Source organism: Pholcus phalangioides, unplaced genomic scaffold, assembly GCF_987345545.1.
Source record: "Pholcus phalangioides strain wild (caught in Gottingen) unplaced genomic scaffold, Ppha-v1.0 ptg000003l_1, whole genome shotgun sequence".
Taxonomy (NCBI): Eukaryota; Metazoa; Arthropoda; class Arachnida; order Araneae; family Pholcidae; genus Pholcus; species Pholcus phalangioides.
The window spans coordinates 4,073,760-4,092,704 of record NW_028301596.1 but is presented as its reverse complement, the minus strand read 5'-3'; the positions used below and the strand labels follow the sequence as shown (position 1 = coordinate 4,092,704).

General features: G+C 36.7%; 2 protein-coding genes across 2 annotated transcripts; one reads left to right on the top strand and one right to left on the bottom strand.

Moving 5' to 3' along the window:
- Positions 1 to 3,825: 3,825 nt before the first annotated feature.
- Orc5 (origin recognition complex subunit 5) lies at positions 3,826 to 9,170 on the bottom strand. The gene is made up of 2 exons (XM_089242664.1): positions 9,106 to 9,170; positions 3,826 to 6,463 (listed from the first exon to the last, which is right to left on the bottom strand). Exon 2 carries the CDS (start codon positions 6,378 to 6,380, stop codon positions 5,067 to 5,069), a length of 1,314 nt encoding a protein of 437 aa, XP_089098790.1. The 5' UTR covers positions 6,381 to 6,463; positions 9,106 to 9,170; the 3' UTR covers positions 3,826 to 5,066.
- Positions 9,171 to 11,588: 2,418 nt separating this feature from the next.
- On the top strand, positions 11,589 to 13,462 carry SerRS (Seryl-tRNA synthetase). The gene has a single exon (XM_089242655.1). It carries the CDS (start codon positions 11,731 to 11,733, stop codon positions 13,228 to 13,230), a length of 1,500 nt encoding a protein of 499 aa, XP_089098781.1. The 5' UTR covers positions 11,589 to 11,730; the 3' UTR covers positions 13,231 to 13,462.
- Positions 13,463 to 18,945: the final 5,483 nt, after the last annotated feature.

The following is an 18,945-nucleotide window of genomic DNA, read 5'->3' as shown; positions in this document are numbered from 1 at the left end:
GAGAAAAGAGGGAAAGAAAAAGCAACTTCAGTTGAGATAGGATTACTGTAAAGCTTCGCGATGATGAAGAGGGAGGGAAAAAAACACAGAGAACTTATTTGGATTTATTCCACTAGTGTTTGGACGCAATGTAACGTCCGTGAACGTAAAGGGGTTAAAAAAACACTAGGAGGGCTAAACGTTGTCATAAACGAAAGGCGCCATACTTGGCGATTATACTCTAGGATTATAGCTACATTGCAAAACAGGTATCAGTCAATACTTTCTTGCCAAGCAGCTTCTGAGTAATACATAAATGCTGGGCTGTCTTAATGCATGGGCTCACCCGGACTGGGCTTGAAGGTCTCAAGTGCATACTGGGGCATCTATGATAATGCTTCTTTTGAGAAAAATTATGTAATATGGTTGGCTGGTATTTTTAGTTACGGGCTTCAGAATATCATGTCCAGGGAGCCCACACAATTCTGCTGTTGAGACAATTTTGATATCATGCAATATCATGACTAATCACAGCTAATTCTGCAAAAAGAAGTTCGTAATACAGCTGCAAAGCAAAGGCTGATCAAATGTGTTTATGTCAAATGCATATTTGACAAAAATTAGTAAAATTGATACTAAGCTGTTCAATTGCCGCATATTTGATTACCCGGAAATTTCAATTGGCAATTGACCGTCTCCTGATCTCCCAGTTACATCTAATAATCGAGGTTTTGCTGGAGCACCCTAAATACATGTGTTATTATGCACATGAGCCATAAATAAATGATGAAACTGAGTGAATAAGAAAGAAAGTTCATCTTTATACATAAATGACAATTTTCTACTTCTCTTGCAGTACATAATGACAATCAAATGCAATTTAAGATATGCATAACTACTAGAACCTTGGGGTCAGGCTATTTGAGCCTTCCCAACAATAACTTAATAGTTCAATGTATATCCCTTCCACCTTTTATATGAATATCATTGTTAAATCGATAAAAGAGTTCCCATAACCTCACTAATGACAATGCATGCATTTTCTACCGATGAGCGCTTCAGTGCCATCAAAGACAATAGCAACTGCCGTCCAAAAGAAGCTTCTCAAAGCATTCACCAACTCACACAGATTTTATTGCAATGCTTATTTTGGACAGCATCATTGATTCCTGATAGTCTATACACTTCTTTTGAATTAGATGCAAACAGTAATCGTGGCAAATGGGTCTCTTAACAATTTATCCAGATGTGAGGTTTATTTGCCACTTACCGCAAGAGACTTGAGGAATTGTGGACCGATTGAAGAATGTCCATATACGAAAAGACTGGGATATGGAAAAATTTCTTTAGAACAAAGGTGCACAACCCCTCGCCCGCCAAGAGGTTCCATTCAGCCCATGAAAGGCCTTCCGAAAAACCAAGAATTCAATTCAAAAATTGAATAAAGTCAATTGATTAAAATCAAATCAAATCATTAAAATTAAAATCAATTGATTAAAATCAAAATCAATTGATTAAAATCAAATCAAATCATTAAAATTAAAATCAAATTGAATCTTCATCAAAAATTGAATTGAATTCTTGGTTTTTTGACATATTGAGTTCGCTTAGAGATATATACGAAGCCCAGAAAATTAAATATGAAGAAATTAGCCAGACCTACTTTTGAGTTGGATATCCCTGCAATAACATTAATTTAAATCGTTTATTTATATCTTCTCAAGCATGAAAATTAATGTCTCCATAATGTCTTTTAATATTCAACTGCATAAATTCATATAGTTTAGGATGTTTTAAAATTGATTATAGCCCATAAAGTACATTGAATATATTCCACATCTTTAACTAAGCATTTTTTGAAGGAGAAACAGGCAGATGGATAACTTGAAGTTGAAGGGAGGAAAAAATCAAAATACCTAGCGCCCATCATAAAGAAAAAAACTATTAATTTCTTTCATTTGTTTCTTTCATGAGTCGCACAGGAAGTTGTCATATTGATTAACTTGGACACGATTTGTTACGTCCCTCAAAGAAGAGATATATTAGGTGATCCAAAAAGTCTCATTGCAGAAAACCCGGGCAGCACTAGTTTTATATATTCACTGTCATTAGTTCATAAAAAATATTCTTAAAAAGCACTTCAGCTTTTCAATTCCAAAATACTATAAAAATCTGCCCAGAGAAATCATTGAAACTTCTGTATTTATTCCCCCTTAAAAAAACACCTAAAACTATCTGCTCAAACTCACCAACACTGAGGCCCATTTCTAATTTCATCCTCCAACACAGAAATCTTCAACCTTTCAAACTATTTTCTAGTTGCAAGCACCCGTACGGTAAGTTTAACCCCTTAACTGCCAAGCATATATATACCCTTGGGAATCTGTGCTCTAACTGCCATGGGTGTATTATACATCTTTACTCTTTGTGATCCAAAAATGGTGGCACTAGGAAATGGATTGTGTAAGATTTTGTCAGCAATTAAGGGGGTTGCAACATGCAAATGTATGAAATTAATGATTCATGGTTAACTGGTATGATTTCAATCCTTGAATGCAATTTTGCACAAAAAAGTTTAGTTGGAACGTTGATCAATGTTGCTTGTGAGCACAACACTGGACACGAGCATCGAGCACTCTGGGTGATTCAGAGAGCAACAGGTTGAAGATGCTGCTCTAACACATGATTAATTAAATCATATCTTTAAATTACCTTCTATAAATGCTGTACAAATTCTTGTGCAAGCTCCATATTTATTATGTACTAGCTATAATACCTGACACTGCCAGGGGTTTTCTTCAATTTTTTTTAATTAATAAACGTGATTCTCACACATTACCAAGGGATCAACATGATCCGTCCAGGGAATTTGTTAGCATTGGTAAACATCTATACCCGAATGAGGATTCGAACCGAGACCTGCACAGTGAGAAGCTAGCTCCCTAACCACTCGACTGCCAGGTGGAAATTACTGGGAGGATTGAAAAAGCAACAAACCATTATAATACAAGATATACGGAAGACTGGATGTTGTGAAGATATTTATTATTTGAGATGTTAATTTTTTAAGGAAGGAAAAAACTCATCTCTGCCTCTACCGGGAGTCGAACCCGGGTCCCTCGATTGCCGGACGAGTGCTCTGACCACTAAGCTACAGAGGAGATAGAGATTTTTTTTTTTTTTTTTCCCTTCCTTAAAAAATTAACATCTCAAATAATAAATATCTTCACAACATCCAGTCTTCCGTATATCTTGTATTAACAAGTGGAGAGCGACATTCATGTCAAACCATTATAAGGGAATAAACTATTATACATAATACTGGCAACATTAAAGTAGTGACAAATCATTGTAGAGGCATATACATGTTTGAAACGCATTGCTAGGAAACCACGGTAACCAAAGTAAACATTCCGAAAATGATTGTTGAGACACAGGGACCATTGTTGCCTGGCAAGTTTTTGCCCATTTTGGGCATTTGCCTACCTCTGATGAACTTATAAAGTGGCCCATCATTCAAGCTGGACCCAATTTTGTATATATGCAAAATTTGGTGACGATTGATCTAAAATTGCAGATATTTATAGAGAACATACACACACAGAAAATTTTATATACAGTCGAATCCTGTCATAACGAGCTCCAAGAGGCTGGAGAAATCACTTTGTTATAACGAAATTTTGTTATAAAGGACTTCCAGGTTTTTTCATTGTTCCTATGTAAGCTTATCTGAGGGTTTAGAAAAGTGTTCATTAAAACGAGATTTTTTCCCGCTATAATGGTATTCGTTAAAACGAGATTCGACTGCATATAGATTTCATTAACCTTCTTTCTTTTCTTTTCTTTGTATTCAGGATACATGTTAAATGTATATTAAGAATTCGAGTTGATATTACTGATATCTAATTTTTGTAGCACCTTCCACGATTGCATTTAGTTATACTTGTTTTATTATACTTTATTACAATTTTTATTTTAACTTCCATCTTTCTCTTTTATGATTTTGTCACCATATATCTGAAATAATATTACCGTGCTGCGTGTTATTCTTATTCGTTGAACAGCTGTGAAAATCTAATCTGCCATTTACGATATCAACTATGTTCGTTTTAGATGGAAATGATCTCATTCGTTTTAGAAACTGAATACATAATATAAGAATACTTATAAGATTTGCTCGGCTAAAGAATTGTTGTAGAGTATGGATTTGATGTTTCGCAAACATCAGCGACTGGCATTGGAATCAAAAAAAATACTGCTATTTTTCAATCAACTTGGGAGCATTCTGTATTCAATGATAAATGACTGATCCCAGCAAGAACGGTGTCGTCTTACTGGGCATGCGCAACAAACGCATAGACCCGGGAGCCTCAAAAGAAGAGGGACCTCACAAAAATGAAATCTGATTGAAATCTTCTAGAATTTACAAGGTAGGGCCTCAGAAAAACCACTTGGCCCGGGGGCCCATGATGCTCAAAAGACAGCCCTGAGCAAGAGTCCAGTCAAAAAAAAAATGGTAAAGATTTCCCCATGATCCAGTCCATCAAGGTCAGCAATGAAGCAGATTAACTAAGGCATAGGGCCAAATCAAGGTCAATCAGTCATGTATATCTTTCACTAACACAATGTGGTGCATGATGGGTAAGAAAAACATTCTATATAACGGAAGATTTAAAAATATTTATACATAATTGTGCAAATCACCACATTGTGTTAGTAAAAGGTTTATTTGTTTAGAAATTAATTTTCCTGTGATTGACAGATGAGTTTTTAATATTTTTTGGGGTATTGTTTAACTAACGATCTTATCATCTGAGGTGACTCCAAACCCTGGTTTTAATCAAGGCTCTGGTACTTTTAATTTTGTTTGTTTCCGTGAGTTTCATATCTCCTGATGATGCAACACACGGATTTTCAAGAAACGTTAATACTCAAATTTCACAACGTACCCTTAGCATGAGAAAAACTTATTTGCAGGTGATGCTGTCAAGCTAATCAAACACGTTTATATATATATTTAAACAAAAATGCATTCATGAAGTAACCTCTTTTAACACATTAATGAGCATGAATAAACGATAATTATCTCAAATGAAATCATCCAGATAATTCGTAACATCAAAGTTCAAAGTCTTTCCAATATTCACTACAATCTCCAAATCAGCCAAACATTTGTATTTTGGAGTGTCTAGCTGGTCTTCTTTTGAAACACGACATATCAAATGCAAACTCACGAGAGAGGAGATCTGGGATAATATTAGTGAAGAAAGTAGGACTTTATGGCCAACAATGGATGAAAATATCGATAGCATACGGTCCAATGGAAATGGTTTTGGCCCCAAGAGATGTCTATTCTTTTCTGATTTGGTAACATTCTTCTTCTTCTTCTTTGCTTGTTTTCCTTGGTTTTTAACAAAATGTTTGATATCCGTTTTAGGCAAGTTGTACGACGAAAGATACGCAGCGATGAGCAAAAACTTTGAATAAAACGGAAGCTCTTTTACCATGTGGAACTTTGAACTTCTACTGCTGGTACTGTAATCACCAACACCACCTATATTTTCAGTATCTTCCATGAGTAAACTATCCCACTTTGAACCGGAAACTTCACGGAGATAGATAGCATGGATAGCCTTTTTCAGTGTTGGCTCTATGTTCTTGTACAGTCTAGCGACGTTGTTCTCACTTGCTTCTCCGTTCTCTATAGGTTCACAGTACTTCTTGAAGTTCAAGTGCGAAATGTGTCGCAATTCGTTAATGTTTCTTGTTACCATAAAAAATATTTTAAGTATTATGTCAACATATCCCTTATAGAAAGTCTTTGAATGATTTTCGGGGCAATGAAGACAAAGAATATCGACCAATTGTTCTCTAGTGTAATCATCAAAATGATAGATGATTGGTTCAAAATGTCCTACAATAGACCGGAATTTCTCCCATCCAACATCAGATATGAATATGGTTGTTAAATTGAGACCAGTGAGTTCCTGTAACCTCACAAATGACAATATGGGCATCTTCTTACCTAACAGCGCTTCAGCGCTATCAAAGACAATAGAGACTGTGGAGTCGTTGCCATCTAAAAGAAGCTTCAAAGCATTTACCAACTCACAAAGATTACTGCAATGCTTACTCTGTTCATCAATGATTCCTGATAGGGCATGCGCTTGTTTTAATATAGACGCAAACAGTAATTGTGGGGAATAGGTCTCATAACAATTTATCCAGATGTTAGGTGTATTTGTACGCTTTAGGACACTGGACATCACAAGAGACTTCCCGATTGAAGAATGTCCATATATAAACAGACTGGGATAGGGAAAACATTCTCTAGGACCTAAGAAACGCTCGATGAAATCCTCTTCTTTTTCTCTGAAAAGAATTTCTCTGTCTGGTAACATGATCAATTACAGGAAATGCTCACTCATCAATCGGACCCTTGAGAATATGCCAAGCCTATCACTCCGCACAGAGCCAAAACAACCTGCAGAAGAGGGAAAAAAGATGAATTTTGTAAAGACGGAGCTACGATAAAAATGTTTTATGTTAATTTAAAAAAGTTTTATGTGCATGAATAAAAGACATAAACCCAGACACAGAAAACAATTATAAATTTAAATCAACAACAATCAGCGTGTGATATAATTATTTAAATGTTTGACAACATTCAACAAAGCCAAATAATCCTTATAAAACAGCTCAATCGCAACCAAAACATAGCATTGATGTAAACCAACAACCAAAAGCACCTGCAATCATTTTATCGAGAGGCTTCTAACACTAGGCCAGAGACATATTTACAGAAAGGCTGAACAAGATATATGCCCAGGGCGAGAAGTTTCAATTGGTGGAAAAAATCAGGGATTGTAGTCAAGAGAATTAGACTGGAATAAGGATGGTAAAATTTACACAGAACATGGGCAGCATATACATGAATCCACCTCAACACTTGACTCCTAATTTTCTGATACTCACAAGACTAGGTGTATATCAGATAATCAAAAGGTGGTTGCTTATTATAGCGGCCCCTGAACAGGGAGTGGATTTATGGCTCTGCCACATGCAGGCTATTAAAATTATGCGCTCTTCTCCTGTTGAAACTTTTTTGATGTTCTTGATCACAACCAATAACTTCAATTTGCCACCTTGCGCAGCCTGCTTAACCCATCTGTAAATATGGCTCTGACCCTGCCAAAGGTAGGATGTAAAATCTTGCCAAACATTAATTATAGTACAGTGCCGTTTTAATGCATGTGCCAACCCTGGTACGGCCCAGGGCCTCAAGAGAAGATGCCTCAGAAAAATGTAGTTGAATTTTTTGAGAATTTTCCAGGTAGGGATTCAAAAAAATAACTTGGCCCAGGGGCCAATGATGATCTTAAGACGGCCCTGTTATTGTATGCTGTAGTTTAATGCCATTTTTATTTCTTTATTCGCATTCCAACTTCACAAACTTGGTACAATTTCAGGGGAATCAGAGGCTAGTAATAATCAATTAGTAGTATAGGGGAGAATCAGGGGCTGGTGTAATAATGAAGTGCAGTGCCTGACATAGTGTTTCTCAAACTTTCATCAAATGAGGCTCCCTTGTCCAACTCATTCTTCGTCTGCGGCTCCCTAGAATAGTTCAGCAGATATTTCCACTTATAAAAGGACCACTTCAAATCATAAATAGGCACACAAATCAATGTTTCCAGCTCGCTGTGACGCCCTGACAAAAGTTGGCAATGCCCCCTCCAAGGGGCCGCAACGCACACTGATCTGTGTAATGCTTGTTATAGTGCTGCCATAGGCCATCTATTTTTTAAACTATGAGCAGAGGCACAGACGTGAAAAAATCATCTGGGGGAATGAAAAAAATCCTGCATATACAGGACTCAAGTGTATACACAGGAGAGAGAAGATGTATTGCATTATTTTTTCAGAAATTATTAATGGGCAAGGGGCTTGAATGACCTCAGCCCCTAGGTTTCAGTGCCTATATATATATATATATATATATATGACTATGAGTGAAGTGCAATGATTGAAGATTTGTGCGATTGTAGGCCTGTTGCTCTCTGTGGCAAGACTTTTTAATAGGGAGATCAGCTAGCATTCACACCTCAACGTTGGGAACCAAGGACAGCAGACTTCAGCCGGCAATCACTGTAGCGCTGGTTGGGTTCAAACCCGGGTCCGTGTGATGCGAGCCCATCACTGTAATATGACCACTACAACGGCAAACTCTACCACCTATGGGATAGTTGGTAAGCTTTTTAGTCCCCAATGATTTCTTCATGTTAGCAGGTCGTAACTAGTAGCTTGGTAAGCAGGGGCAGGTATGAATTCTGATGCCCGTGTAATATAGAAGAGGAGAAAAAAAGGAAGTGAATTTAATGCCCCTTTAGTCCACACAAAACTTGAGGCACTCGACCCATCTGCTCTTCTTCCTCCACCCCAGTTGCGGCGCTGCTATTGTATTATGAGTATTTTATGATTCTGCTTTGTGACGCGATATCTTAAAGCCATGTTATATCCTCCTCTTCCCACTCAAAGAACCGTTTAATAATTTTAGCTCTCAATAAGTAATCCTTGTACATTTGTATTGAATTTTGCACTTTCACATCATCTAGAGTCCACAGCTCTGCCAAACTAAGCTATCAATAGACACACTTTTATACCGCAGTCTTTTTAGTTATGAAAATACCAATTTCAACAATGATTTTCACAATTCTATTGATGTTATATCAAGTATGATATCAAGTTCACAGGGTAACATTAAAACGAATATTCGGAACTGGAAGATGTAACCAATTACTCATACATCTACTAAAATATTTCATTAACAACCATTAAAAAAATATATAGATATTCTCATAATAACAGCACAAAGTTAGCAAGTTTAGCATCTAGTTACGAGTTCAACTTTGCATCCCAGATAATAATAAAACATCCATAACACGAATGATAACAGAATAAAATATATGGCATAATGAATAATTATGAATGGGTAATGAAATATGCGGAAATTACTGCAAAAAGAAATTGGAGGTTAAATTTAAATTCACTTAAATATTTATAATTAGTATTGTATAACTGTTCAAATTTATAAATTGGTGTGAATTAAACATCCCTGTTTCGTACCTTTCTGTAACAATGAATTTATTTGTTTACCAAAATAGGAAAAAGCGGGAAATTTTTGTTTCTTTTGTTGTGCCTTTAAAATGACTAACACCATGATTATTTCGATTATTTGATTAAAAAAAAAATTAAAAAAAAATAGTTTAAAAATTCTACAAATCCAACCGAATGCTGTGGTAACGTACGATGGTCGTGTGTCCACTGTAAACACCAATTGCAATATTTACAGTAAACCTTCCACTTGCCGGTGATTTTCTATGATTTTAACAATTTGGTATCTCTTTGCTTACATTTGGCATCATTTTTAAGCCGGAGTTTCCTAGGAGCGGGTTTCCTGTGCTTCGCACAACGTGATCCTCCCAGCGCGATACGCCGTCCACTCACCAATAAGAAAAGCAACATGACTGTTTTCTTAAAGAGCGCAATACGCCTCACGACAGCGCTTTACGTCGGGCGTGATTGGCCTACTGTTTCTCGAGTCAAATGCGTCGCGCTCGTCGCATTTCGCCGATGTTCTCTTCACTCCTTGTGATTTCTAAGATGCTCACGAAATTTTGCTGACGGGAGGAAGGAGGTTCAGTGTTTTGCTGACTTTTGCTGACAAGGTGGGGGGGGGGGAAGGGGGTCAAAAAATGGCTGAACATCTGCTTACGTAATACTTGAATGGTCCCATATCTCATAATTACCCGTATTTGAATTTTTTTTCCTGTATTTTTCGCGGAGAAATATGGTCAGCTATCTTTTCTGGAGATACTTTTCTAGATCACAGTAACAATTCTCAAAAGTAGGGTGACCATACGTCCCGTATTTCCCGGGGCAGTCCCGGTATTTTCTGTTTTTTTGGCTGTCCCGACTTTTTAGCAAAAGTGTCCCGGTTTTTCCCGTATTTTGCACGAAGCCTACTTGAATTTTTATTCTTTATTGAAGTCAAAGATTGAAACTATTTTCAAGTTATAAATTATATTATGATAACTACACTATAAGTGAGTATATGAATCTCCCATATTTGTCTTGGTGAAATTTTTTTTTCGTGGAATTCATTTTAATCCACTGCAATTAGCAGTGATGCTGCCATTATTTCAACAATATTTGGCGACTTTGTTCGATTTGGCGTCATTTTTGGCAATAATTGGCGATGTCCCGTATTTTGAATCCTAATGTCCCGTATTTCTCTTGAAGAAATATGGTCAGCCTAGTCAAAAGTAGAAACTGTATTTTCACATGTCGTCTGCTTTTCTAGAGGTGCACTTTGTTTTGGGCGTGTCCTTCGGTGCCGTGAAAACAACTAAACAATTAGTTCCACCTAGATCAGTTCAAGGGATCTGCTTGTTGGGAACCGAACTGAACAAAAACTTCTGTTCCAAGATCATCACTACATCAGTAACCTTGGGTTTGAAGATTAGATGGCAGCACCAATACTATTAGTTAACTAGCAGAAAACCTATCTGTCGTCTGCTTTTCTGGAGGTACTTTGTTTTGAACATCTCCTTATGTGCCGTGAAAATAACTGAACTTTTTGTTTCATCCATCTCAGTTTAAGGGCTCTGCTTGTTGGGAACCAAGCTGAACACAAACTTCTGCTCCAAGCATTCACCACTTTAGTCGCTTTTAATTTCAAAATTAGATAGCAGCACCAATACTATGCATTGGGAAAAACTATTTTCACCCTGTCGTCTGCTTCTCTGCAGGTCTTTGTTTTGGGCATCCTCCTTATTTTCTGTCAAAAGAATTGAACTTTTTGTTACAACCAGTTCAGTTTAGGAGCTTCGCTTTTAGGGAACTGAACCGAACGAAAACTTCTGATTTATCATAATCACCACATTTGTCATTTTTAATTTTGGGATTTAGATGGCAGCACCAATACTCTAAGCCTAACAGCAAAAAAAAACTATTTTCACAAGTCGTCTGCTTTTCTGAAGAACTTTGTTTTCAACGAACTCTGAAAAGGACTGAACCTTTTGGCTTTTCAACTTTCAAACAGTTGTTTTCATGGGCTCCGATTGTCGCGATCCGAACTGAAAGACTCGGACTGCATCGCTGTCTTTATTATGGTTCTGAAATTAGATGGCAGCACCAAAACTTCAGGCCAGACGGTGGAGAACTCTATTTTCTTTCTTCATCTCCTCAGTGAGGTGAGCCTTCATCCTGTATTTCTTAGGATATTCCCGTGTTTTCGCGAACTTTCGGTCACCACCATCTTTAATGTCCTGTTTTCACGTATTTTCAACAAAGTGCACATTGATCATTTTTGAAATCCTTTATTTAAATGTTTTATTTGAAAGAATTCATTTTTATTGATTGCACCTCCCAGTAATGCTTTATTCACCGCCATTGGCGGTTTTCCAGCGATTTCAGCAATAGTTGGCAATTTTTGCTCACCTTTGGCATCATTTTTGACTTTTCTCGAAGGTATATGGTCAGCGTGTGGAACTTCATTGAAAGCATCAAAGAAGTTATAAAAACTACCACCTACTCCTAAACCGGCTGATTAAATAACCCTTTGTTGTTGCGTTATCCCAGCAACGTGTCGCGTTACTATTTATAACGTCTCTATAACGTGGAAAGGGTTGAGATAACCATCGGGGTTGCGTTGATTGCACGAAACAACGTATAATAATATTAATAACCATGGTTTTGGATATAGAATGTTTCCGTGCCGATAAAGGTGGTGATCCCGATAAGGTTCGTAAAAATCAAATCAATCGATTCAAGGATCCGACCCTCGTCGACAAAGTCGTCGAAACCGACAATAGGTGGAGGAAGTGCCGACACGATGCCGATAACTGGAACAAGAAGAAGAACCTGTGCAGCAAAGAGATCGGGAAGAGGATGAAAAACAAGGAGCAACCAATCACAGGAGCTGGTGATGATCCCCTACCGGATGACGTCAAAGATAATCTCACTGAACTCACAGTAGAAAAATTGCAAGCCCTGAATGTGACTCAGGTGAAGAGGGTCAGCACCTTGATAGATCAAGAGATAGCTCGCTGTCAAGAGGATCTGCAAAAGCTCGAGGGGATCCGCAACGACTCGCTCAAAGAGGTCGCCAATTGGCTGCACGAATCAGTACCGGTCAGCGACGACGAAGAGAACAACACAGTTGTGAGGACTCACGGAGACATCAAGATGGACAAAAAGTACTCCCATGTTGACCTGATAACCATGATAGATGGCGTCGACAGCAAGAGAGGCTCGACCACTGCTGGTGGGCGTGGCTATTACCTCCTGAATGCAGCGGTTTTCCTCGAGCAAGCCGTCGTGCAGCTGGCGCTGAGGTTGCTGTACACGAAAGGGTATAAGCCGATATATACTCCGTTCTTTATGAGGAAAGAGATAATGCAAGAAGTAGCTCAGTTGAGTCAGTTCGATGAGGAGTTATACAAGGTTATCGGGAAAGGTGAGAAAGTTGGAGACGCAGATATCGATGAGAAGTACTTGATTGCAACATCCGAGCAACCTATAGCAGCATTCCATCGTGATGAGTGGATCCCGACGGAATCCCTGCCGATCCGATATGCTGGGATCTCTACGTGTTTCCGCCAAGAAGTTGGTTCTCATGGACGCGATACTAGAGGTATATTCCGTGTGCATCAGTTCGAGAAAGTCGAGCAGTTCTGTTTGACGTCCCCTCATGATAACAAGTCCTGGGAGATGTTCGACGAGATGATCACTAATGCTGAAGAGTTTTGTAAGGTGCTCGGTATCGCTTATAGGGTTGTCACTATTGTGTCTGGTGAACTAAACAATGCAGCTTCTAAGAAGTATGACATTGAGGCCTGGTTTCCCGGCTCCAAAGACTTTAGGGAACTGGTATCATGCTCTAATTGTTTGGATTATCAAGCGAGGAGGTTGCAGGTCCGTTACGGCCAGACCAAGAAAATGAACGCGCAGGTCGATTACGTGCATATGCTGAATGCTACCATGTGTGCAGCTACAAGAGTTGTGTGCGTTTTACTGGAGACTTATCAGACTGAAACCGGTGTTACTGTACCGGAGGCATTAAAGCCATTTATGCCGCCTGGTTTGCAGGATGAAATACCTTTTGTCAAAACGGCACCCATTGAAGAGGCCGAAACGAAAAAACAGCGGAAGCAGAGGGAAGGGATGAAAAATAAAAATGAACCTTAAATAATTTAGGAAATTATTAATTCTGGCAAATTGATACTTTTATGTTGTGAATGTTTGCTGTTATTTCCAACACTCTCCACATGGATTCCGGCTTATCATTCAGACTTAAAATAACTATGAAATATAAGTTTCACTTGATATGCACTTTCATTTCATTAGCATTGTCTTATATTTATATTTTTGCTATTGTTTAGATGTGAAACTCAATACAATATACCGGCCTATGCTCTGATTCGTTTGTTTCTTTCACTTCAAATTTTTTTTCTCAGGGTCATATATATATATCGATGTGAATAAGTACACCGCACTGTACGGTTATTCAATGCAGTATAGAAGACTAGGCAGAAGTTATGCAGTGTGCTTGCATGCTATTGCCAAAGTTAATATACATTGTTTTATTAGACCTAATTGGCAACCGAAATTAGCTTGTGTGGGAGCGTGCGAAATCAGAAAAGAGAAATAGAGGCATATATACAGTAGCCTCTCGCTAATCCGACAAACCAGTCGCGGCCCAGGCTCTGTCCCTCCAGGGATATAAGCCTTTTACCCTTGCGGATTGGGTCGCGCTGGGGAGATCCTCTCGCTAATCCAGCACATGTCAGAAAAATCTGGAAGAATTTTGAGGGAAAGTGTTAAAACTAAGTTTTACCACAGAACATTTCCAGTCAGCTGAGAGCTTGTTGCAGAACACTACTTTGGAAGCGTGCCGGATTACCAAGATTGCTGTATATATAACTGGGAGTTAATTGAAAAAGCCTATTTGAATTAAAAAAAAGTGAGCTTCACAAATCCCAGGTTGCCATGACAACTATAAAATTTGTATTATTGCCTAAAATTTTATGTATGTGATTGTTAAATTCGAGTCCATTAATGATACAAAATTTTCCGATGTCTTAACAGTGTGTCTTTTGACATAGGGAAAAAAGATAAAATCCCAGAAAAGTAAATAAATTATTATTCAAGAATAACAAGGACAATTAGGTGTACAAAAGGACAGGGTTCGATTCTTGTTGGAGACAACTTTTCAAAGTTCATCACAACACTAATACCCAGAAAATCTTTCTGTGATATGTTGTAGGCTACAAAAGTAACATTTTTCTCCATTATTTAGAACGGTTTTTTTTAGGTTGAAACTGCTTTTGGTTTCTAAGAAGTATGGCCGGCACCTAAAATTGTTTTGATTTGTCAAGCCCCGATATAACCTGCACACAGACATGCTGTGACATATTTATCTTTAGTATGGCTCAAAGAACACCCACCCACCCAAAAATGCTGGATTACTGGATGGGCTGGACTAATGCCTGGCCAGATTATCAAGTGTGTGGTATATATGGAAGGTGATTCCGAGACAAACTGATCTGGCTCAAAATACAATAATTGTGTGAAAATTCAACTCGCACAACCTAGTTATGTGCATGTGCACATCCATGTCGGCTAAAAAGCTAAAATCTTTGTTAGCTTAATCAGTATTCATTAACTGAGGTAGAAACATAGGAAAAAATCTTCATTAGACGAGATATAGCACTGTATATATTGGTACTTTTTCTCTGGTTTTCTTGAGTTTGTCTAGAGATTCGCTGGTGTTGCAATAAAAGTATGATGATCAGTTAATCCTGGGATTTACTAGTGTATTCAGCTTCCAAAAGTGTCATGAAATATTTTGGGGGGTTGAAATTACAGTAAAACCCTTCGTTTGCAAACACTGGTGGGGGGAAGAGTTCCTATTGATGCCTTCAAAATAAAACTTTTAATTTGGCCACTTAAAACAGGGATGACCGTTAAGACAGCTTTCACTGTATTTTGAATTTATTCATAGGGTTGATCCTCAACCAGTTGTCTCACTGAAATTTTAGGTACAAGATATTCACAATTATCGTGGGTACCAAACATGAAAAGTTCTGCTGGAATACTTGCTATTAAGCAATGATTGACACTCGGTGATATTTTCATGAAAAAACTAGAATCAGCTTTCATGTTATGAAATTTGCATTGCATTAAGCTATCTGCTGAATGTAAATGTCCTATAATAGTATTTTTTATATACATTTTTTAATAATTTTTTTTCTTCCTGAAACTGTCTTTTAACATTTGTTGCAAATTTTTGTATATACTGTGCAATGCCTGTTTTTACCATAAATTTGGCTATATAAAGAGGAAATCTGTTTGGCTTTTCAATTTGGACAATTGTGCCGACACGTTAAGGTTGTGGAAGCTGATACACAAGTCAACATACTTAAGTTTCATAGGTTGTAAAAATTATTACGCTTTCAAAACACTTGCTTAATATATTCATGCACTCTTATTGCATATATTCAGCCATACTTTATCATTATTGTTAATATTTAGTCCTCTTAGGGGCCATTCAAGTATTACGTAAGCAGATTTTCAGCCATTTTTGACCCCCTCCCCCCTTGTCAGCAAAACACTGACCCTCCTCAGCAAAATTTCGTCAGCAGCTTAGAATATTTCATATCTTCAAAAAGGGGTGGTTGATGACATAAGCAACCTTCTATTTCCCCCCCCCCCCTCGTCATCAAAAGTCAGCAAATCCGAAACCCCCCCCCCGATGCTGACGTAATACTTGAATGACCCCTTATCTGGAGATAGCAACACTTTTTAAAAACGGCACAGGTCTCCAACCTTTCAGACATTACCAGGCCAAATTGAAACTTCCCATGAAGTCCACGGGCTAGCAACTCCTTTAATTTAGTGACATCCTCATAAAATTGGCCAATGCCCTCCCCCCCCCCCCCCGAGTTGAACAAGGCCAAAAATAATTGAAAAAAAGTTTTTATTTACTCTGAAATTTCTTTTATTAATCAATTTTGATCAGTTCTGGAATTTATTTTCCATCAATTATGAGAAAGTTTTTTGATAAATTACTGATTAAATCAATTCTACGATTAATTTTAATCTGAAATCACTTTAAATGATTCAAAAAAAAAATTATCAATTTCTGTAATTGTGAAATTATTTTCTTTCTCAATGTATCTTGAAGCCATTTCTTTCAATAATCACATGCAATTACTCTTTTTATTAATTGTGAAATAATTTTTCTATCGGAAATCATTTCTCATTGATTTTTCTCTTTTTCCGCTAATGCTGGAGAATAATCTATTTAAAAAAAAAATCTAAAATTATTTTTTTTGGTAGTTTGGAATTTCCATCAATCCTAGAGTTATTTCATTAATTCCGAATTTTTATCAATTTGTTCCGACTTTATTTCTTTCTTCATTTATTCTAGAATTAATCATTTCTCAATGTTTAATGTCATTTTCTGAAAATGATCGACAGCCCACAACAAAAAGCTCTAAGAGCCAAATGTGGCCCGCAAGCCATGTGTTGAAGACCCATTATAGGATAATATGAAAAAGACAACCAGGAAAGAAAAAAATCAACAGACGTCAAAAAACAACTCTGGAAGGAGAAAACCATTTATTTGCTCACTATAACATGTAATGTCATGTACTGAGAGGATGGGTGTCACTTTTTCCATTCACAAAAAAAAGGAAACAGGATGCACAAACAACACTGCTGATTTATAGTGGCGTCTCCTGTTGGGAAAAGTGACATTAAAAGTGCAGGCATCATCCTTTCACAGTTTTCGAATCTGGTAACCCTACCATATGCGCTTTAGTTTGCACCTGTTAAAAATCAGAAGCTTAATTTTAAAAATATACTGCATTTCGAAGAGAGGATTTACCGATTTCTGCTGTCTTACTTCAAAGGAGTTGAGAAAATAAAATAGTATTTGGTGTTACAGAATTAGTGAATGCAAGAATCTTTTGGAAAGATGTACATTTATATATTGTCTCTGATTCCAGAAGCATGAATGTTTAAAATTTCCAAAACGTGGGAAAATGACATTTGAATGTTTACTCTACCCAATAGAGTGTCACTTCCCCTAAAATGTTTTTTAACATTAATTTCAATAGGGGTTAAACTCATGGTTCTGATAAAGTAAGGAATCTGACCACGTGATAAACCCAAAAAGTGAAAATTTACACGTTCATGCTTCTGGCGCACACGAGGGGGGAGGGGAGGATGATGTTATGCACAAAAGGGAGTGTGCAACCCTCAACCTTTCGAATTTCAGCCCTTTTACTAAATTTCTCCTATTCCCCCTTGAGTTTGAATTTCTTTCAACCCTTTGCCTTCTCTATTCTTATTTTCTGAATTTCCTTCCTTTGCCGTTTCTCTCAAAATTAGGAATTCCTGCCCTATTTTCTTTTTTATATCTAGCGAAAATTTGTAACATTTAAATATGAATTTTTTATTGAAAAATTCATTGCCATTAGTGAATGATATCCTCAATTGATGAAATCCATTTTTATATAGTCACTAGTTGTAGTACCTGGCACTGCCCAGATTTTCTTCAATAAGGATGTTCTGGATCACGTGATATCTCCCTCTTTCTTTGAGGGACATAAAAAGGGAATTGTAAGACACTGTATACAGATCAAATTTTTTTCGTGAAAAAAAATCGAGTATTTCCATCCTTATACTAGGGCTTTTGTGGTTATTTATCAAGCGTTAATTGCATTGAAATTACGAAAAATTTAAAACTTACAAATAATTTTCAGTGATAGTCAAGGATCTCTTAAAGTTTGTTACCTAAATTGTTTTTTTTGACCTAATTTAATTAGGATTTACCAGAATGGTCTTTGTGTGTGAACCCCTTGGTAAATTTTTTTTCCACTCTTTTTTCATGTATTTGTATGACAATAAACTATATTTGAATTGAAAAAAAAAAGTCATTAAAAATAATGTTCACAAATGACATTCCTTACTGAAGGTGTGCGACTACTATTTGAAGTTTTTAGGCAAGATATTGTGCTACTGAAAGTGGTATCATCGAAAATATGAAAATGAAGTGTAATTTTCCCCGATGCATTTTACCAGTCAAATATTAAATCAGCTTGTTTGCTGCGTTGAAGCTCAATTTTACGAACCAATCTTCTGGTTCCAAACAATATAACGTTCCTTTCGACATCTTACCTATTCATGAACTTTCAATTTTACTATTTTTCACGTACATGCGGTTCGTAAAAACGAGCACAGACTAATATAAATATTGAAACAACATCATGAAAGAAAAATAAGACAAGAGGTTACACAACAATTTTTTTTTATTATTCAATCTGCTCATCTTTATTTTTTTCTACACAAAAGCTTTTTTTGCAGTTTTTTTTTTAATTTTTCTGTAAAATTTCAATTTTTTTTCTTCAATTTCCAAATCAGAACATCAAAAAAAGAAATTGTCCTTCGAGTGCCAGTTACAGCCATTATCTATATTTTCAAAGGCTTCTATTAAATTGTAAAAAGTTATTTATAAGTTGATAAATAACTACTTGCGCATCACCGTATAACATTTAAATATGAATTTTTTATTGGAAACGACATAAAATGAAAAATATATAAAACATCCTCTTTTTTTGAATTTCTTTTCTTTTCACATACAGATTTCTATAAAGTCTCGCTAATGATTCAAATATTTTTCTGGTGGTGGTTCTTTTCATAGATGCACAGTGGGTATTTTGATTTCTTTTTTCGTTAACGTAAAAAGTGTTGTTTAGGATTTCACAGACATGAGAAAGAGAAAAAAAGAACTTTATTTCCACAATTTTCATCGTCTGTAAATTTAGCTGTAAACAAAGCTAAAATAATGAATGTAGAACTCTTAATAAAAAATTTCGTATCAAATGTCATTTTAAA

Excerpts from the sequence above, each read along its gene's own strand:
- SerRS (XM_089242655.1), top strand. The coding sequence starts at position 11,731 with ATGGTTTTGGATATAGAATGTTTCCGTGCCGATAAAGGTGGTGATCCC.
- Orc5 (XM_089242664.1), bottom strand. The coding sequence starts at position 6,380 with ATGTTACCAGACAGAGAAATTCTTTTCAGAGAAAAAGAAGAGGATTTC.